Source organism: Hypanus sabinus, chromosome 12, assembly GCF_030144855.1.
Source record: "Hypanus sabinus isolate sHypSab1 chromosome 12, sHypSab1.hap1, whole genome shotgun sequence".
Classification (NCBI taxonomy): domain Eukaryota; kingdom Metazoa; phylum Chordata; class Chondrichthyes; order Myliobatiformes; family Dasyatidae; genus Hypanus; species Hypanus sabinus.
In genome coordinates this window covers 1258818-1280995 of record NC_082717.1, presented here as the reverse complement: position 1 = coordinate 1280995, position 22178 = coordinate 1258818, and the positions used below count along the sequence as shown (strand labels likewise).

Sequence of the window (22178 nt, the reverse complement as noted above, 5' to 3'; positions counted from 1 at the left end):
TCTGGCATCATGCCAGAGTTCAATGATTTTTGAAAGATCATTTCTAATGCTACCACAATTTCTAACGCTACCTCTTTCAGAACCCTAGGGTGCAGTTCCTCTGGTCCAGGTGACTTATGTACCTTTAGGTCTTTCAGCTTTTTGAGCACCTTCTCCCTTGTAATAATAACTGCACCCACTTCTCTTCCTTCACACACGACAACATCTGGCATGCTGCTAGTGTCTTCCACAGTGAAGACTGATGCAAAATCTCATTTAGTTCATCAGCCACCTCCTTGTCCCCCATTATTATTTCTCCTGCCTCATTTTCTAGTAGTCCTATATCCATTCTCATTTCTCTTTTATTTTTAGCATACTTGAAAAAACTTTTACTATCCACTTTGATATTATTTGCTAGCTTGCTTTCATAATTCACCTTTTCCCTTCTAATGATTTTTTTAGTTGCTCTCGGGTAGGTTTTTCAAAACTTCTCAATTCTCTATCTTCCTACTAATTTTTGCTTTGTTGTATGTCCTCTGTTTTGCTTTTACAATAGCTTTGACTTCCCTTGTCAGCCATGGTTGTACGATTTTACCATTTGAGTATTTCTTCACTTTTGGAATACACATGTCCTGCACCTGCTTCATTTTTCCCAGAAACACAAGCTATTGCTGCTCTGCTGACATCCCTGCCAGCAGCTCCTTCCAATTTACTTTGGCCAACTCCTCTCTCATACCACTGTAATTTCCTTCACTCCACTGAAATACCGCTACATCAGACTTTACTTTCTCCCTATCAGATTTCAAGTTGAAAACAATCATATTGTGATCACTGGTTCCTAAGTGTTCTTTTACCTTAAGCTTCCTAATTGCCTCCAGTTCATTACATAACACCCGATCCAGTATGGCTGAACCCCAAGTAGGCTCAATGACAAGCTGCTCTAAAAAGCTATCTCTTAGGCAGTCAACAAACTCACTCTCTTGTGATTCATTACCAACCTGATATTCCCAATCGACCTGCATGTTAAAATCTCCCATGACTACCATAACATTGCCCTTTTGACTCGCCTTTTCTATTTCCTATTGTAAGCTATGGTCCACCCCCCTGCCACTGTTGGGAGGCCTGTATATAACTGTATTCAATGTCCTTTTACCCTTGCAGTTTCTTAACTCAACCCACAAGGATTCAACATCTTCTGATCCTATGTCACATCTTTCTACTGATTTGATGCCATTCTTTACCAGTGGAGCCACACCACTTGTTCTTCCCACCTTCCTAGCCCTCCGATATAATGTGTAACCTTAGATATTCAGTTCCCAACTACAACCATCCTTCAGCCACAATTCAGTGTGGTCACAACATCATACCTGACAATCTGTAATAGTGCAACAAGATCATCCACCTTATTCCTTATACTATGCACATTTAGATACAACAGCTTGAGTTTTGGAGGATGTGACTAAACACATTGATGAAGGTAGAGCAGTAGATGTAGTGTATATGGATTTCAGCAAGGCATTTGACAAGGTACCCCATGCAAGGCTTATTGAAAAAGTAAGGAGGCATGGGATTCAAGGGGACATTGCTTTGTAGATCCAGAACTGGCTTGCCCACAGCAGGCAAAGAGTGGTTGTAGACGGGTCATATTCTGCATGGACATTGGTCACCAGTGGTGTGCCTCAGGGATCTGTTCTGGGACCCCGTCGTGATTTTTATAAATGACCTGGATGAGGAAGTGGTGGAATAGGTTAGTAAATTTGCTGGTGACACAAAGGTTGGAGGTGTTGTGGATAGTGTGGAGGGCTGTCAGAGGTACAACGGGACATTGACAGGATGCAAAACTGGGCTGAGAAGTGGCAGATGGAGTTCAACCCAGATAAGTGTGAAGTTCATTTTGGTAGGTCAAATATGATGGCAGAATATAGTACTAATGGTAAGTAGTTTAGCAGTGTGAAAGATCAGAGGGATCTTGAGGTCCAAATCCATAGGACACTCAAAGCAGCTGCGCAGGTTGACTCTGTGGTGAAGAAGGCATATGGTGCACTGGCCTTCGGCAATTGTGTGATTGAGTTTAGGAGCCGAGAGGTAATGTTGCAGCTACTGTATATAGGACCCTGGTCAAACCCCACTTGGAGCACTCTCAGTTCTGGTCACCTCTCTACAGCAAGGATGTAGAAGCCATAGAAAGGGTGCAGAGGAGATTTACAATGATGTTGCCTGAATTGGGGAGCATGCCTTATGAGAATAGGTTGAGTGAACTCGGCCTTTTATCCTTGAAGCAACGGAGGATGCCGGGTGACCTGATAGAGATGTATAAGATGATGAGAGGCATTAATCGTGTGAATGGTCAGAAGTTTTTCCCCAGGGATGAAATGGCTAGCATGATAGGGCACAGTTTTAAGGTGCTTGGAAGTAGGTACAGAAGAGATGTCAGGAGTAAGTTCTTTTTACTCAGAGAGTGGTGAGTGCATGGAATGGGCTGCCAGCAACGGTGGTGGAGGCAGATACGATAGGGTCTTTTAAGAAACTCCTGGAAAAATAAACTCTTAAAAAAATAGAGGGCTATGGGTAACACTAGGTAATTTCTATGGTAAGGACATGTTTGGCACAACTTTGTGGGCCAAAGGGCCTGTATTGTGCTGTAGGTTTTCTGTGTTCTACCATATTTGCTATCCTTCCTGACGCTGCATCCCTAATGATTTGATACTCAGCCTGTTGGCTGCAACTAAGTCCCATCACCTGAATCCCTTCACTCCAATTCCCACCGTCCTACCAAGTTAGTTTAAACCCTCTCCAACAGCTCTAACAAACCTGCCCGTGAGAATATTGGTCCTGCTTGGGTTCAGGTGCAACCTATCACTTTTGAACAGGTCATACCTCCCTCAGAAGAGATCCCAATGATCCAAGAACCTGAAGCCCTGCCCCCTGCACCAGCTTCTCAGCCACTCATTTATCTGCCAAATCATCCTGTTTCTACCCCGACTGGTGCATGGCACAGCCATCAATCCAGAAATTACTATCCTGGAGGTCCTGCTTCTCAGCTTTCGACCTACATTCTCTTTTCAGGACCTCATTGCTTTTCTTTCCTATGTCATTGGTACCAATATGTAACAAGGCATCTGGCTGCTCTGTGGATGCAATCTGAGACATCCCTGACCCTGGCACCTGGAAGGCAACATACCATCAGGGTGTCCTGTTTACGTCCACAGAACCTCCTGTCTGTTCCCCTCACTATTGAGTCCCCTATCACTACCGCTCCCTTCTTCTCTCTCTTTCCCTTCTGCCCCATTGACCCATTGCCTGTAACCCGGTCACCATGGCATTCTCCCGGGAGGTCATCCCCCACAAAAATATCCAAAGTGGTATACTTGTCTTTGAGGGGAATGGCCACAGGGGTGCTCTGCTCTAACTGCCTATTCCCATTTCTCCCAATAGTCACCCAGCTACTTATCACCTGCAACTTCGGGGTGTCTGTAGCTTTGATCAATTGTATCCTCGCTCTCCCATACAAGCATCCAGTTGCTGCTCCAGATCCCTAACATGGTCTTCGAGGAGCTGCAGCCGGATGCACTTCACACTGATGTAGTTCCACGGGAGACAGAGACGAGTCGGTCCCGTCCACTGCTTCTCCCCCTGGTCTCTGTCCCACTCCCTCTCTCCGCTGTGAGATGCAATGACTGGTTTTCCTCCTTCTGTCCCCACAACAGGAGCTCTACAGCCAGACATACGATGAGATTGGAGTGATGTTTGCCTCCATCCCCAACTTCTCTGATTTTTACACAGAAGAGAGTATAAACAATGGTGGCATCGAGTGTCTGCGCTTCCTCAACGAGATCATTTCTGACTTTGACGGTGTAAGTGGTGCCTGGTCACATTCATCAGACCTCGGGGCGAGTGAGGGTTGGCGGGGCAAGTGAAAGCTGGGGTGTGTGGGGGCTTGCGAGTGCCAAGAAGGGTGACCGAGGGCCGGTTGGGGTGACTGGAGTTTATTCCAGCTCGTTGAGTAGAGAAATGTGTATGTTTAATCTGTGTTCGTCATGATTTGTCTGCTTTTTGGTTCCAGTGTGATTCTACAAAAGTACTTAGTGTTTTGACTTTATAATAAAGTATTCTAGTAAAAAAGGAGACTGGATCCCAATCAGGAAGGGGTTCATGAGAAATGTCTGTCATTTGGGTGTTGACAACAGGGGCTTTCCATTTTCACACCTTTGCATCTTGTCTGCACCTAAACTTGTGGGCAGGCTTGCTAGAGATGTTGGGAAGCATTTAACCTAATTTAGCAGGTAGATGGAAGGAAAACTGAAGAGAAGGGGCAATTGATGGGTCAGTTAGTGCAGAAATGCAGAGAAGTGTTAATGCAATGTGTGGGCAGATGATGAGGAAGGGTAGACAGAGGATTGAGTGTAAATGCAGTCAGGCTGTGAGGAATGTTTGATAGTAGATTGGGTGTAAATGCAGTCAGGCTGAGGAGTGTAGAATGTAGACTGGCTATAAATGCAGTCAGACTGAGGAATGGTAGACTGTAGATTAGGTATAAATGCAGTCAGGCTGTGAGGAAGGTTTGATAGTAGATTGGGTGTAAATGCAGTCTCACTGAGGAGTGTAGAATGTAGACTGGCTATAAATGCAGTCAGACTGAGGAATGATAGACTGTTGATTGGGTGTAAATGCAGTCTCACTGAGGAATGTAGAATGTAGACTGGCTATAAATGCAGTCAGACTGAGGAATGGTAGACTGTTGATTGGGTGTAAATGCAGGCTGTGAAAGGGTATACAGTAGATTGGATATAAACACAGTAAGACTGAGGAAGGGTAGACGGTAGATTGGGTGTAAATTCAGTCAGAATGTGACGATAGGATTGGGCAGAGCCAGCATGGATTTACCAAGGGCAAATCACGCTTGACTAATCTATTGGAGTTTTTGGAGGATGTAATCAGGAAGTTAGAGAAGGGAGATCCAGTGGATGTAGTGTACCTTGATTTTCAGAAGGCATTTGATAAGGTCCCACATAGGAGATTGGTGGGTAAAATCAGAGCTCATGGCATTGGGGGGAAGATATTGACATGGATAAAAAACTGGTTGGCAGATAGAAAGCAAAGGGTAACGGTGAATGGGTGTTTCTCGGAATGGCAGGTGGTGACTAGTGGGGTGCCACAAGGCTCGGAATTGGGACCACAGCTGTTTACGATTTACATCAACGATTTAGATGAAGGCATTGAGAATAACATCAGCAAGTTTGCTGATGTTACTAAGCTGGGTGGCAGTGTGACATGTGATGAGGATGTTAGGAGAATTCAGGGTGACTTGGATAGGCTGAGTGAGTGGGCAGATACTTGGCAGATGACGTTTAATGTGAATAAGTGTGAGGTTATCCACTTTGGGAGTAAGAACAGGAAGGCAGATTATTATCTGAACGGTGTAGAGTTAGGTAAGGGAGAAATACAAAGAGATCTAGGAGTCCTTGTTCATCAGTCACTGAAGGTGAATGAGCAAGTGCAGCAGGCAGTGAAGAAGGCTAATGGAATGTTGGCCTTTATTACAAAGGGAATTGAGTACAAGAGCAAGGAAATCCTTTTGCATTTGTACAGGGCCCTGGTGAGACCACACCTGGAGTACTGTGTACAGTTTTGGTCTCCAGGGTTAAGGAAGGACATCCTGACTATAGAGGAAGTGCAGCGTAGATTCACGTGGTTAATTCCTGGGATGTCAGGACTGTCTTACGCAGAGAGGTTAGAGAGACTGGGCTTGTATACGCTGGAATTAAGGAGATTGAGAGGGGATCTGATTACAACATATAAAATTATTAAGGGATTGGACAAGATAGAGGCAGGAAAAATGTTCCAGATGCTGGGAGAGTCCAGTACCAGAGGGCATGGTTTGAGAATAAGGGGTAGGTCATTTAGGACAGAGTTAAGGAAAAATTTCTTCTCCCAGAGAAGGAACCGGGTATTGATAGTACATGTTCAGCCATGATCTCAGAATGGCGGTGTAGGCTCAAAGGGCCGAATGGTCTACTTCCGCACCTATTGTCTATTGTCTATTAAATGGTAGACTAGATTGGGTATAAATGCAGTCAGACTGTGAGGGGTAGACAGTAGATTGGGTGTAAATTCAGTCAGACTGTGAGGGGGTAGACTGTAGATTGGGTGTAAATTCAGTCAGACTGTGAGGGGGTAGACTGTAGATTGGGTGTAAATTCAGTCAGACTGTGAGGGGGTAGACAGTAGATTGGGTGTAAATTCAGTCAGACTGTGAGGGGGTAGACTGTAGATTGGGTGTAAATTCAGTCAGACTGTGAGGGGTAGCCTGTAGATTGGGTGTAAATTCAGTCAGACTGTGAGGGGTAGACTGTAGATTGGGTGTAAATTCAGTCAGACTGAGGGGGTAGACTGTAGATTGGGTGTAAATTCAGTCAGACTGTGAGGGGGTAGACTGTAGATTGGGTGTAAATTCAGTCAGACTGTGAGGGGGTAGACTGTAGATTGGGTGTAAATTCAGTCAGACTGAGGGGGTAGACTGTAGATTGGGTGTAAATTCAGTCAGACTGTGAGGGGGTAGACTGTAGATTGGGTGTAAATGCTGGACTAGTTGAACTGTGATTTTCGGGTGCAGTATTAGGAACGTGGGTGCTAGCTCAGTGCTCGCTTCTGCCATGTCATGGCTATTATGGAGGTTAACTTCAGTGGATGGCAAAATATTGGAGAGGATTGTTGAGGACAAGATTTGCAAACTTTTGAGGAAGCATGGTCTGAATAGGAACATTAAGAAACAGTTAGGTAAGCTCGTGGATCGAAATGCTGGGCCAAGTGTGAGCAAGAGTTAGACTGATCCTAGAATAGGTTCAAAGGGCAGCACAACATGGTGGGCTGAAGGGCCTGTTCCATTCTGTGTTTCATGTCAAAACCTGTGCCCTAGGTCTGCAGTTTAAGGTGTAGCCTCTTGCTTTCCCCACAGCTACTGGATGAACCACAGTTCCGGAACATCACAAAGATCAAAACCATTGGCAGCACCTATATGGCAGCTTCGGGGCTGATCCCAGAGCCCAGTGTTAACTACAGCACCACAGTCAAGGTAAGGCTGCAGTCTCCCTCGCCACACTGAGAAATCCCCTCACACACAGCGGGAGGCTCCCTCTTCTTACATTGGGAGAGATTCTCGAAATCAGGTGACTCCTTTGCTCTCCAGCGACTCTCTCACAACACTGAGAGATTGCCTCACACACTGAGAGACTCTCATACCGTACAACCTCCCTCACACACACGGGGCCGAGCTGCCTTCCATTCTCTGTGGTAACAGTGCTCCTTCGCTGCCCTTGAGGAGAGAGTTTGGCCCAGAGATGGTGAGGGTCTGGTAATATATTTCCCAGTAGGGACTGTGTGTCTGGGAGGGAACTAGCAGGTGGTGGTGTTCTGCCTGCACTCTCCTGGGTGGAAAGTGGAGAGGGTGTGGGAGGGGCTGTTTGAGTAGCCTTGATGAGTAACCACTGCATTTTGTAGACAGTGCCCACTGTGGCGTTACCCAGTCTGTGTATAGGGGGTATGAGGGTGCATTATGTTCAGCTTTAGATTCATAAAATTATCCAACATCAAAACAGGCCCTTCAACCCATCTCTTTCATGCTGACCCAGGTGCCTGGCTGAACTAGAGATCTCCCCTCAGCTGATCCAGAGAAAACAACCCAAGTTTATCCAACCTCTCAACATTGCGCACATCCTCTAATCCAGGCAGCATCCTGGAAAACCTCTTCTGCACTCTCTTCAAAGTCTCAACATCCTTCCTATAACGGGGTGGCCAGAATGGTATGCAATATTCCAGATGCAGCCTAACTAGAGTTTTAAAAAGCTGCAATATAACTTCCTGACTTTTGAACTCAATACCTCAACTAATAAAGGGAAGCGTGTCATGAGCCTTCCTCACCCCCCGATCAGCCTGTGTAGCCACTCTCAAGGACGTGTGGGCATTGAAAACTTATCATCAAATATTTCCATATGTCACCATACACAACCCTGACACAGTAAATACAAAGATAGAGTCAATGAAAAACTGCACACAAGAAAGATGGACAAACAACTAAGGGTCAAAAAGGCAACAAACTTTGCAGATACAAAAAGGAAAGAAAATAATAATGATATATAAGCAATAAATATCGAACAGGAGATGAAGAGTCCATCAAAGTCAATTTCAGAATATACAATAACAGAGCTCTGTGTGGGCCGCTCATCAGGGACCTTCAGGCAGGGAAGTCCCACCTGGGCAAACCAGTTCTGAATCCAAACAGCCAATTCTTCAAAACCCCAGTCTCCTGGTTGAGCCTCTCCTGAGGAAGGTGCCCAGCCCCCTCCATGTGCAATGTATCCGGTCTCCTCCCTGACCAACATCCTCTTTCAGACTTGTCTGGACAGTGTGAATGGGCGGGGGGGGGTGGTTCTGCTGGTGCACTCTGCTCACTGGGATTGGTGGTCTTGCATTGGTCTGACTCTGCCTTTGTGGTATCTGGTTGTCTGGGTGGCTCATTTGGGGTCTCAGTGTCTAGGTAGGGGTCTGGGTGTCTGGGTCAGGTTTTAGGTGTGGGTCTGTCTTTGTGTGTGGACCATCATGCAGACCCGTGCCACACACTTTGATCTGTTGTGCCCATTGTACAGAGAGAGGTGGGACCCTGTGCTCAGGACCGATGGCACCATCTAGCTGAGCTTGCAGACTTTGCCTTGGCCATGAAGGTCACCTTAATGAACATCAACTATCAGTCCTTCAACAACTTCATGCTGCGAATCGGTAAGAGTGACTCCTTGGGGTGGGGTTACTTATAGTACTGTGCAAAAGTCTGTGCCACATATAGGTAGTGTGACTGAAACATTAGCAAAGTCTTGGCATAATTATATGTATTGCACTGTACTGCTGCCACAAAAATAAACAAGTTTCATGTCAACAAGTTACATGTTTGGCACAGTTTAGGCCGAAGGACCGGTATTGTGCTGTAGGTTTTCTATGTTTCTGTATGTGAGTGATAATAAACCAGATTCTGATACAAATCTGTACTGTGGACTGAGAGTGGAAAAGGGGAAGGGAGAGAGGAGTCACGGTTGGGAAAAGGGGAAGGGAGAGGGGAGTCACGGTTGGGAAAAGGGGAAGGGAGAGGGGAGTCACGGTTGGGAAAAGGGGAAGGGAGAGGGGAGTCACTGTTGGGAAAAGGGGAAGGGAGAGGGGAGTCACGGTTGGGAAAAGGGGAAGGGAGAGGGGAGTCATGGTTGAGAAAAGGGGAAGGGAGAGGGGAGTCACAGATGGGAAAAGGGGAAGGGAGAGGGGAGTCACGGTTGGGAAAAGGGGAAGGGAGAGGGGAGTCACTGTTGGGAAAAGGGGAAGGGAGAGGGGAGTCATGGTTGGGGAAAGGGGAAGAGAGAGGGAAAAGTACTGGCATAATTTTTTGTATTACACTGTACTGCTACCACAAAAAAAAATCACGAAATGAATGATGATAAGCCTGATTCTAATATGGGTCTCAACTGTGGACAGGGAGAGGGGAATCATGGTTGGGAAAGGGGGAAGGGAGCAGGGAACACCAGAGAGACATTCTGTAAAAATCAATAAACCAGTTCTTTGGAATCAAATGACATTATCTGGTGTCTTGGGACTGGGTGTGTCTGCACCTGCGCAACCCACCCCTACCCTGACTCTTCTTCACTGCCTCCTGTCCCACGGTGCTCCACCCTCGCCATTCCCACATCCTTTGCATCCTCTGCTAGATTTACATTCTTGTTCACCACTCCACGGTGACAAATACAGTACCGTGTAAATCTCTTAGGCACCCTAGCTATATATGTGTGCCTAAGACTTGCACAGTACTGTAGATTTCACAGGTGTGCTGGAGTCTGAAAGCTCTAGTGTGCCCCATTCCGGCCATGGATTCAGTCTCCATCTGTTTTCTGTCTCCCTCCAGGATTGAACAAAGGTGGTGTCCTTGCTGGGGTGATAGGGGCTCGCAAACCGCACTATGACATCTGGGGCAACACTGTGAATGTGGCCAGCAGGATGGAGTCCACCGGCCAGATGGGGAACATCCAGGTGATGGGCACGCAGGGGCCGATAATCGATCAGCATGGGGACAGACCCACAATGTCCCTCATATTCTACCTGGTCAAGTGTCTGTTCCTGAAACAGAATTGTATCTGACATTACTTTTCAGATATCTCTACCCTCTCTGTCACCATCAAGCTCTGCCCTCTGGATCCAGATACCTCTACTTTTGAATCTCTATGCCTCTCATAATTTTCAGCACTCCTCAGGCTCCAGGGGCAAGAAAGTCTGTCTAGGGAATCTTTCTCCATCCAGGCAACACGCTAGTGAGTCTCCAGTGCAAACACGTGCTTCCTATAGTGTGGTGATTAGAACTGCACACAGTTGCAGTACAGTCTAACCAGGGTTTTATAACGTCCCAACTCTTACATTCTTTTCATTGAACTATAAGTATAAGCATGTTCTCTCTTCACCCGCCTATCCTCCAATGCTGATACTTTCAGGGAACTGTTGATGTAAAGCATAGGACGTAGGAGCAGAAATAGGCCATTTGGCCCATTAAAACTGCTGCCATCCCATCATCATCCCTCTCAACTCCATTCACTTGCCTTCTCCCCGGAACCTTTGACACCCTGACTAATCAAGAATCTATCAACATCCACGTTAAATATACCCATGAGTTGAATTCCACAGTCGTCTGTGGCAATGAATTCCACAGATTCACCACCCTCTGGCTAAAGAAATTTCTCATCTTCTCTGTTCTAAATGAACATCCCTCGCACTTGACTGCATTAAATTCCATCTGCCATTTTTTAGCCCATTTTTCCAGCTGGTCCAGATCCTGCAGCAAGCTCTGATAGCAACCTCGCTCTCCACTACACCCCCAATCTTGGTGTCTCCACAGATTTGCTGATCCAGTTATCATCCAGATCATTGATAATAGATAACAAACAACAACGGATGCAGACTGATCCCTGTGCGACACCACTCGTCACAGGCCTTGTTCAGACTGGAGATCTGTAACTAGTGATGTGTTCACAAGGAATGGGACTGAGTCCCCTGTTGCTTCTCAGGGTAACCACACTTGGTGGGAAAGTGAGCAAGGGAATAGCTGATAGAAGATAAGTGTGTGAATGCTGCATTTTGGGAAGTTAAACCAGGGCAGGACGTACATAGTGAATGACAGGCTCCTGGGGGTGTGGGTATTTTAGAACACAGAGAGACAGGATTAGAAGTACATACTCCTTAAAGTAACAATGAAATAGAAAGTGGTGTTGCCTAAATCAGTCAGGGCTTAAGTACGAGAGTTGGAATATTGTATTACAAATGTACAAGTCAAGACCACATTTAGAATATTGTGCACAGTTGTGGTCACCTGGCTATAGGAAGGATGTCATTAAACTGGAGAGGGTACAGAAAGGATTCACAAGCATGTTATCAGAGGATGTGGTAACAGCATTTACAACATCTAAAAGACATTTGGGCAGGCACATGGATTAGAAAAGTTCTGAGGGATATGGGCCAAATGCAGGCAAATGGTGTTTGGGACAATGGAGTAATATATGATCAAGGGTTAGAGTTGGGATGATAGATGATGAGGGGTTCGGAGATGGTGGGAGCTTGGGCCAGAGGTGGTGGGTGGCTGGGCCAGGGATATTGAATGTTCGGGTCGGAGATGGTTGGTGGTTAGGACAGAGATTGTGGGGTGTTTGTGACGGTGAGGTGAGGTACAGTGAGGTTTGGGACAGAGTTAGTGAGTGTTTGAAGCAGTAAAGTTTGGGATAGGGGTGCTGGGTATTTGGGATGGTGAGGTTGGGATTGGGATGGAAATGGTGGGTGTTTGGGACTGTGTGGATTAGGACTGTGGTTGGGATGGGGATTGTTTGTGTTTTGGACATTGAGGTTGGGTTTTAACAGATATGGGTGTTTTGAATGGGTTGGAGTTGGGACCGATGTTGCTGTTTTGGAATGATTGGGTTGGAGTTTGGATGGAGATCGTGGGTGTTTCTGACGGTTGGTGTTGGATCAAAACTGTGGAGTGTTTGGAATAGTGAGGTTGTGGCTGGGATGGGGAGGGCAAGTTTGTGACAGTGAGGTTAGTTTTGGGTTGTGGAGGATGAGTATTTGGGACAGTGAGGTTGGAGTTCGGATGGGGAGGATGAGTGGGACGGTGAGGTAGGAATTGGGATGGGGAGGATGAGTGGGATGGGGAGGTTGGAACTGGGATGGGGAGGATGAGTGGGATGGTGAGGTTGGAATTGGGATGGGGAGGATGAGTGGGATGGGGAGGTTGGAACTGGGATGGGGAGGATGAGTGGGATGGTGAGGTTGGAATTGGGATGGGGAGGATGAGTGAGGAGTTGAGAATGGGATTGGGATGAGCGTTTAGGATGGTGAGACTGGCACTGTCTGGTTGGGATGGGGTGGGAAAATCTTCGGGACGGTGGGGTTGGAGTTGGGATGAGGAGGATGAGTGTTTGGGATGGTGAGGTTGTGGTTGCGATGGAGACAATGGTGTTAACGATGGTGAGATTGGGGTTGGGATGAAGATGGTGAGTTTCTGGGACAGTGGTGATTAGGATGGGTTTGATAAGTGTATGGGACAGTGGAGCTAGGACAGATAATGGGTGCCTGAGGCCTTTGGGTTGGGATGAGTGTTTCGGATGGTATGAGTTGGAATGGTGGGTATTTGGGATAGTATTTGTGGTTGGGATGGAAATGGCCAGTGCTTGAGACAGTGGTGGTTGAGATGGAATTGATGGGTATTTGGGAGACTGTGTGTCAGTGAGTATTTGAGACAGAAAGGTTGTGGTTGGGACAGATCTGATGAGCTTGTGAGATGGTGAGATTGGAGTTGGGATGGAGAGGTGGGTGTTTGGGACAGTGGGTGCTGGGACAGAGATGGTGGGTGTTTGCGACTGTGTGGTTGGAATGGGGGTGGTGAGCATTTGAGACGGTGAGGTTGGGGTTAGAACAGAGATGGTGGGTATTTGGGACTGTTGTCATGTTGTATAAGACACTGACCCTTTCTGCCTGTTGCAGGTGGTGGAGGAGACATACCTAGTGCTGAAGGAGTACGGTTTCCGCTTTGTACGGAGGGGACCAGTCTACGTCAAGGGCAAGGGTGAGCTCATCACCTTCCTCCTGAAGGGTCGTGAGAAGCTGGGCTCCTCCATGAACAGCTCATCCGTCACTCTGCCCCACCAGGTGGTGGACACAGCCTGACAGCTCTTCAGGCCAGTGAGGCAACCTAGGAGTGCGGGGAGAAGGGGAAGCAGGACCCTCCATGGAGCAGTGACTGGGAGCTGACAGCAGCTTAAGGATAGCAACTCATCCAGGACAGGATGGACTGTGGAGTGACGCAGGAGGGTGGAGGGGTGTGGAGTTCCCTCACTATGCTCCCTCCCCATGCCTGCCAGCTGATGTCACACATCCTGTGGAGAGTCCAAGAGGTTTTAATGTCCTGCCCAAGATTCATTCTCATAGAACATGAACAGTACAGGCCCTTCAGCCCACATATTGAGCCAACATTTCAACCTGCTCTAAGATCAAGCTAGCCCTTCCCTCCTATGTAGCCCTCAGCCCCTGCCTAATGCCTAATCACCCTCATGTTCTGAATGGACATGGAGCTCCAGAAGGTCAGGCAGGAGGGGAAAAGGACTGGTTCTTCGGGCTGGTGGGGGTCAGGAGCGGTCCCACACAGGGAGGGAGGTGGGGTCTGACTTATCTCCCATTCTGACCAGTGGGTGTAGGATGAGGTGGATGGGAAGGGTGGCACCAGTGTCCTCAGCCTCAAACAGCAGGAGGAGCACTACCCCATAACCCCAACCCCTCTCCCACAGTAATGAGAATCCCTCTTCACACACTTACACAGGACCCCTCCACAGGGTTGAGGGAATAATTCTGGGCAGATCTATTCCCACCTTAAGGCTCTGGGCACATGGTTGTTTCTGGAAGAGTAGCTTTGGGAATTTGGTAAAGTTACGGTCCAGGGGCTGGAGGGATGTAAATTTCCTGTGACGTAGACACACAAGGAAACAGCCAGAAAAGGCCATTCAAGCTATTGAACCCACCCCACTGTTCAGTGTCACAGTGACTGACCCACTAGAGGCCTCACCTCCTCCTGTGTCCCTCACCCTCAGAGCCTTAATCTCTCAAAACTTGTTCCAAGCTGGCCACTCTTACAATAAGCCAGCTTCTACCACTTTGCAGCACAGAGAATCCCACATTCAGTCTTCTCTCACCATTTCAGTTCTACATGAGTCCTCAACTGTGGAAATATTTCACTCAAACTGTCAAAACCTCTTAGACCACAAGACCATTAGGAGCAGAATTAGGCCATTCGGCCCATTGAGTTTGCTCTGCCATTCCGTCGTAGCTGATTTATTATCCCTGTCAAACCCATTGTCCTGCCTTCACGCTGTAAGCTTTGATGCCCTGACTAATCAAGAACCCATCAACCACCGCTTTAAGTATATGCAATGACTTGACTTCCACATCCACCCGTGGGAATGAATTCCACAGATTCAGCACCCTATGGCTGAAGAAATTCCTCTCATCTGTTCTAAATGGACATCTCTCTAAACTGAGCTCTGCCCTGGTTTCAATGGGATCCCACTCATTTTTCTAAACTCCAGTGAGTACACGCCCAGAGCCATCAAACGCTCGTCATTCGTTAACCCTTTCATTCCAGAATCTTGAACCTCCCCTGGACCCTCTCCAATGCCAGCACATCTTTTCTGAGATAAGGGACAAGGACCTTGTGTTTCAGTGAGGCCACTGCTCCTTCATTCAGACTCAGGCAATGCAAACAAAGTCTACTGACATTCTCCTGAGAAACACTGAGGAACTATATTAGTCAGGGCATCAAAGGTTCCGGGAGAAGGCAGGAGAATGGGGTTGGGAGGGATAGTGAATGAGTGGTGGTGGAATGGTGGACCAGACTCGATGCACCACATGGCCTAATCCTGCTCCTATCTCTTGTGTCAATCCTTCATGGACTCCACCAGCTGACACCTTGCATCAGGATACCAACACAGACATTGTGGGCCAAAGGACCTGTTCTCTGTGTGAGGAGGAGAAGTCTGTACACAGGGGCCGTAGGTTTAAGGTGAAGAAGTAGTTTTGAGGGGTCTGAGGAGGAACATTTTCACCGAGTGCAAGGCTGCAGAAGCACATTGCACAACAAAGTGGAGATAGAGTCTCTCACACCATTTCAGCAAAATTCCCAGGGCAGCGTAGCTCACTGGAGGAAGGGGTTAGCACAGATGTGGTGGACGAGTCAGTTGCTGCTCAGTCTGATTCCAGGACTGCCTCGCCACATCATTCTGCACCCTCTCTGAGACGTCCTTTACAGTTATTTTCAACTTTATAAAGTCTTCATCATAAGCCTGAAAATTTCCATCAATGAGTGGATTCTGTACAACTTCAATCTCACCCAAAAATATCACAATCAAGAGAATGTGTCGCGATGTACACTGGCAATATCAGAACCCAAGTGTGAAGGAAGGGCAGATTCTGATGTAGAGATGGCAACCAGAGTTTATTCATAATAATTCCAACAGAATTTGCTGAGTAATACATACTTAAAACTGTGATTATCACTGGTCAGGCATCTGCTTAAATAATGCAACCTTCACAGAATCTCAGATGCTATCAAAATAAATTTAAACAGAAAACACCAGGAGACCACATTACAAACAGCTAGTTGCTCGAGAAAAATGCAACAAAATCAAAACAATTAATAAATCTCATCACACAGAATTAATCAATTCAATTACTCTCAAAATCTCAAAGCCCAACACTCTTTGGATCCCCACAGATTTCCAAAGAGATCATTACAAGGTGAGCCTGAAATGTGCTTGCAATACAACCAGAAATCTGGTGGCATATCGTTGACACCACCCACAGTACCACTCATAGTATGAACCCCCCGCCAACAGTACCACTCAACACAGCGTCACCCTCCCCAGTACACCTCTCCCAGTGTGACCCTCCCAAGTACCCCCTCCCCTGTGTCACCCTCCCTAGTACCCCCTTCCCTGTGTCACCCTGTTTCAGTACCACCCCACCCAGAGTGACCCTCCTTCAGTAACATCCCTTACTTTTCTATAAAGTACAAATATTTAAAAGACTTTACAAATTCAAATTAAAATATAATATTACTGTCTATTAAATAGTAAATTCACTGGGAGGGGGGCAGTGCTCCTGAAAATCTCTCTTCAATATTTTTAATTATTTCTACATTGAAGAATGCAGAGTTCAAGAAAATGCAAATTATAAAACAAAAGAAAGATATAATAATACCAACTACATTATATTGACAAACTCCTTACCCTATATTTATGTGGATTAGATTAATTCATATGTTGATATAAAAATAATTTTTATATATAAAAATCTATACCCACTACTAAAGCCAAAGCTGTTTGGTAAAGAAAAAAGGGGAGAAAAACATTATCAGATAGTGAAATATGCTATTAACCAGCATCTCTACTTTAATGGGAAATCAAAGGTTTTGAAAATAATTCAAAAACGGTCTCCACAAATTTTGAAAGTCTTGGTTAGATTCAGAAATTGAACAACGAATCTTTTCTAAATTTAAGCATAACGTTCTGTAACCACTGAGTGTGATTAGGCAGAGCAACATCCTTCCATTTAAGCAAGAGCGCCCTCCTAGCCATGAAAGAGATAAAAGACAGAATGTGCAAGTCAGATGTCTTCAAAATGATATATTCCCCTCCAACACTATCAAATAAGACAGTCAAAGGATTAGGCTTAAAATTTACTTTAAAAAGTACAGAAAAAGTTTGGAATACTTCGTTACAATATTTTTAAAAACTTGGACATGTCCAAAACATATGAATGAATGAAGCTTTTCCATTGTGACACCTATCACAGTAGGGAGATATATCCATATAAAAACAAGATAGCTTATCCTTGGTCATATAAGCCCTTTGGACCACTTTAAATTGTAGGAGGGAATGACGGGCACATAACGATGAAGTATTAACCAGTTTAAAAATTTCATTCCAAGTTTCTTGAGAAATTGAAGTCTGTAAGTCTTGTTCCCAAAGATTTTTGATTTTGTCTAAAGAATCATTTCTCATTCCCATCAACATATCATAAATATTGGATATTGAACCATTATAAAAAGGTTTCAGATTGAGAATTTCATCTAATAAGTTCTTAACAAGACTTTTAGGAAATGTATATAATTGAGATCGTAAAAAGTCTCTAATTTGTAAATATCAAAAAAGGTGGGTTTTTGGTAAATTATATTTAGTTTACAATTGTTCAAATGAAGAAAGACTTCCTCCAACAAACAGATCCTGGAAACATTTAATTCCCAATCTATCCCATTGTTTAAAAGCTGCATCTGTCATAGAGGGCTTTAAAAAAATTAAGAAAAATGGGACTAGAAAGGGAAAATCTCAATAAACCAAAGTGTTTTCTAAATTGTATCCAGATCCTCAAGGTATGTTTAACTACCACATTTTCAGTTATTTTACTAGCGGATGAAGGAAGTGAAGATCCCAAAAGGGAGATGATAGAGAATTTATTAACAGAGTGAGCTTCTAAAGAAACCCACCCTGGACAGTCCTCATGATTAATATAACCAAAACGCAAGATTCCGTATATTAACTGCCCAATAATAAAACCTAAACTCTGGTAAGGTTAAACCTCCATTCTTTTTAACTTTCTGGAGATTAACTTTATTCAGTCGAGGATGTTTATTTTTCCATATATAAGAGGATAAAGTAGAGTCAAGAGAATCAAAAAGGATTTAGGAATAAAGACAGGTAAGGCCTTGCAGAGATATATGTTTGGGTAAGATATTCATTTTAATAGAATTAATTCAGCCAATCAATGATAACGAAAGAGGCAACCAATTTGAGAATGTTCTTTTTATATAATTTAATAAAGTAAGAAATTTTTCTTTAAATAGGTATTTATAATTCTTAGTAATTGTTACACCCAAATAAGTAAATTGGTTTCTTACAATTTTAAAAGGAAGATTAGTATTAGTTGATAACAAGTTATTCAAAGGAAAAAGTTCACTCTTATGTAGTTTCAATTTATATCCAGAAAACTGGCTAAAACGAGAGAGTAGAGAAAGTGCAGAAGTTAACAAAGTCTCAACATTAGAAATAAAAAGCAATAAGTCATCTGTATAAAGTGAAACTTTGTGGATAGTATCCTTCCACAAAATACCAGTGATATCACTAGATTCTCGAAAGGCAATAGCTAAGGATTATAAGGCCAGGTCAAAGAGCAAAGTGCTCAAAGGACAACCCTGTCTGGTTCCACGTTGAAGTTAAATTGGTTTAGAATTCTGAGAATGAGTAAGAACCCGAGCAGAAGGAGATAAAGTAATTTAATCCATTGAGTAAAATCAGGCCCAAAATTAAATTTTTCTAAAATTTTAAGTAAATAGTGCCATTCAACCCAATCAAAAGCCTTCTTTGTGTCTAAGGATATGACACATAAGGATAAGGATATGATATCTTCTTTGAAGGAGAATAGATAACATTTAATAACTAGCAAATATTAAAATGGGAAAATCAATTTTTAATAAATCCAGTCTGATCGTCAGAAGTGATAGATGGTAAGATATTTTCAATCCTACGAGCCAGAACTTTGGATAGGATTTTAGTATCTACATTAAGTAAGTAAATTGGTTTATATGAAGAGCATTAAGTTGGGTTCTTATTCTTTTTAAGGATATGCAAACTAGAAGCTTCATAAAAACCTACCCAATTTAAAAGAATCCAAAAAGACTGAACATAAATTAAGTATAAGCAGTGAGGAAAAAGCCTTATAAAATTCTCCAGAAAATCCATCAGAACCTGAAGCCTTCCCTGGGTGCAGTGAATGCACAGCTTCGGCAATTTCTTGATGAGAAATAGGTTGATCCAACAGTTTTGGTTATCCACAGAAAGTGTAGGAATATTTAATTGGTCTAAAATGTTATTCATTACAGTATTATCTTTAGGAGGGTCAAAACTATAAAGTTTAGAATAAAATTCTCTAAAGGTATCATTTATTTCTAAATGATCAGTTGTCCTGACACCATTAGTTTTACTAATTTCTTTAGCCTGTCGTTTAGCAACAGAAGTTTTAATTTGGTTAGCCAATAATTTACCTGTTTTATCTCCATGAATATAAAATTGACTTTTTCCTTTAGGAGTTGAGTTTCAATAGGATATGTTAATAAAAGATCATATTTAATTTTAATTTCAACCCATCTTTTATATAGAACAGGATCTGAAGCCAATGTATATTCTTGGTCTAATTATTTCAGCTGATTGGCTAAATTAATTCTCTCCTTATTAGCTTTTTTCTTAACACTTGCAGCATAAGAGATGATTTGTCCTCTAATATATGCTTTAAAGGCATCCCATATAACAAGCTAGTAGTCTCCTCCATCGTATTCTCTTCAAAAAAGAAAATAATTCGTCTCTCTAAGAACGTTAAAAAATCCTTGTCAGATAACAAAGTTAGATTAAAACACCAGAATCTGTTTGAGGAAAACCAGGAAGATTTAAGGATAAAAACACGGGAGCATGATCAGAGCAATCTACATTTATATTCACAAGATCGAACTGGTGGAATCATTTGGCTATCAATAAAAAGATCAATTCTGGAATACGTATGATGAACATGAGAGAAAGACAAATATTCTCTATCTGCTAGATGTAGAAAGTGCCATACATCAACAATACCACATTTCATTAAAAATGAATGAATAAACCAAGCTAGTTTAGAAGATGACCAATCTAAAACTGGATCTAACCAGAAATTAAAGTCTTCTGCCATCACCAATGAGTACAAACTCAAATCAGGCAGAAACAAAAAAAAAATGCTTAAAGAATCCTGGGTCATCTATATTTGGGGAAAATACCATTAATTTATTCTTTAATTTCCCTGATCTTATAACAATACGCCCATTAGTATCAGAGAATACCTTGTGTTGAATAAAGGGAACTATATTTATAAAAATTGAAACTCCCCTAGACTTGGCCTGAAAACAAAAGTGAAAGTGTAATCCTCTCCATCAGCTAAAAAGGCATGAATTATCAGAGTTACATACGTGAGTTACTTGTAAAAAAAATAGGGACCTTAAGTTTTTTAATATAGGCAAAAACCTTATTTCATTTCACAGGGTGATTTAACCCTTTCATGCTAAGACTAAGTTAGTAATATAATCCATTTTAATACTATTTAAAGGAAAGTTAGAAGGATAATCCCTGAAATGATTAATAAATCTAAACGTTGACCTTTGAGATAAGGTAACCAAGCAACAGATTTGGCTAAGAATCCAAAACAGCTTCCAGGGGAAAAAAAACAACCCTCCTCCCTCCTCCCAAAGAGGGGAAGTTGACGCCTACAGCTAATGATAACATCCCCCCAGAGAATCTGCTGGCTTAGCTCCAAATTAAGTTTAAGGTTAGAAGTATTCCAAACTAGTCAAAACAACAGATAGAAAAAGAAACGCTTAATTCTGATATCAAGAACTCTAGAAAAATTAATATATAAAATAATATGAACACACAAAGTATTAGCTCATTAAAGTCTTATTCTCAAAATAAACCCTTAAAAGGTTCAAAAAGAAAGTTGGCTACAAGGTTTACCAAAGGTAGAAAATGCAGTTATTCATGTAAAAAATAATAAACAGTCAATTTTCTGACTTTAAAAACTTCTGAACTCTAAACTCGAATGGAACCATTCCTTCAAACCATCCCTCAGTGTAATTCTGAGCTGAGCCAGATAGCATAAAGAAGGTTTAAAATTTTTGTTGAACAGCTTTGACATGACACTTTTAAACTTGGCATGCTCCCTTCATGATTTCTGCTGAGAAATCCTCAACAATCCTAATCTTCTTGCTATTGTAATCGATAATACTTTTCTGACAGATTCACGAATTGTATAGAAAGGGTGTATTGTTTGAAATTCATGAAAACAGATTACTACTGAACGAGGTCTGCTTCCAAGCATTCTATTCTGGCACGCTCTGTGAGCTCAGTCAATCATTGGTGTCGACTCTAAAATATTAAGGAATAGCTGAGCCAGAAAGTTTGCAAAGAATTCCGTAGGGCAATCACTTGCAGTTAACGCTTCAAGACCAAGAATTTGTAAGTTATTTCTTCTGCTTCTGTTCTCTAGATCAGTAATCTTCTGTCTTAATTCTTTATTAGCCTTGGATTGTTTTTCAGAATGCTTTTGCAGGTCATCCATTTTCTCATCCAGAATCGACAGGATTCCTTCATTCTCTTTTATTCATTTGCCGTGCTCAGTTAAGGTTTTTTGAATAAAATCCAGTTTTATACCTAGTTGTTTAATTTCAGAGCTCTTCAGGGGATTCTTTTCTGAATCATTGAAATTCCTCAGAAGCTTCTTTTATGTGTTTTTGCGGCAATTCAATAATAGAATCCAAAGATGTAGAAGGATCTTTTTTTTGTACCTTTAGCAGTTCATGTAGCCATGGTAAGACAATGTCACGTTCAAAAGTAAGGTTTGAAATCGGGTTGGAAAGAAAGAAAATTAAAGTAACAACACACACAAAATGCTGGTGGAACACAGCAGGCCTGGCAGCATCTATAGGGAGAAGCGCTGTCAACGTTTCTGGCTGAGACCCTTCATCAGGACTAAAGTAAACTAGGAGCTGCTGCAAAAAGCTGTTATTTCATCCACAGCCAACAGGAAAGCCCCGGAAATCTCTTACTGTGCTCCCTCTCCAAGGACAATCTCTTTTACCATCTGGCAATGGAGGAGGTCCCCGGTGGAAATCACTTTATGCAGGGGTCTGATGAGCAATTCTGGCTAACCTGGTGTGAGCACAGCCACAATCTCTCCACGCTCCAAGCTTCCTCAGCACCCCCTATGATGGGATAGGGACCAGAGCACCATTGCCCATCAGTGCAGGGACTCCTTGTATGGATGGACTGAACCGCATACCCACAGAAGCTCTTGATAAAACCAAGGCAGTTCCTGCAAGGTGGAGCAACTGATTATTGCTGCTGGAAATCTCGTGCCCTCCTGCAGGCAGTGTGCATTGCCAGCACATGCCATCTGTGGCCATTGTACAGATATCTCAGCAGGGTCCTGAGGCAGAGAGCTGCCAGCTGGGTGTGCCACACACCACGTTCTGGCTGCCCTCCGTGATTGGAAGACTCAGGACTGCTGCA

At 43.5% G+C, this 22178-nt stretch overlaps 1 protein-coding gene across 3 annotated transcripts in view; it reads left to right on the top strand.

Moving 5' to 3' along the window:
* Positions 1–21314, top strand: part of adcy3a (adenylate cyclase 3a) — a 247262-nt gene extending 225948 nt beyond the window's left edge. For all 3 annotated transcript variants that reach the window (XM_059985413.1, XM_059985414.1, XM_059985415.1), the window contains 5 exons: positions 3687–3833; positions 6935–7051; positions 8622–8751; positions 9914–10038; positions 13033–21314. In XM_059985413.1, coding sequence (XP_059841396.1) covers positions 3687–3833; positions 6935–7051; positions 8622–8751; positions 9914–10038; positions 13033–13215 — 702 coding nt within the window. In that variant the 3' untranslated portion in view covers positions 13216–21314. The remainder of the gene's footprint in view (positions 1–3686; positions 3834–6934; positions 7052–8621; positions 8752–9913; positions 10039–13032) is intronic.
* Positions 21315–22178: the final 864 nt, after the last annotated feature.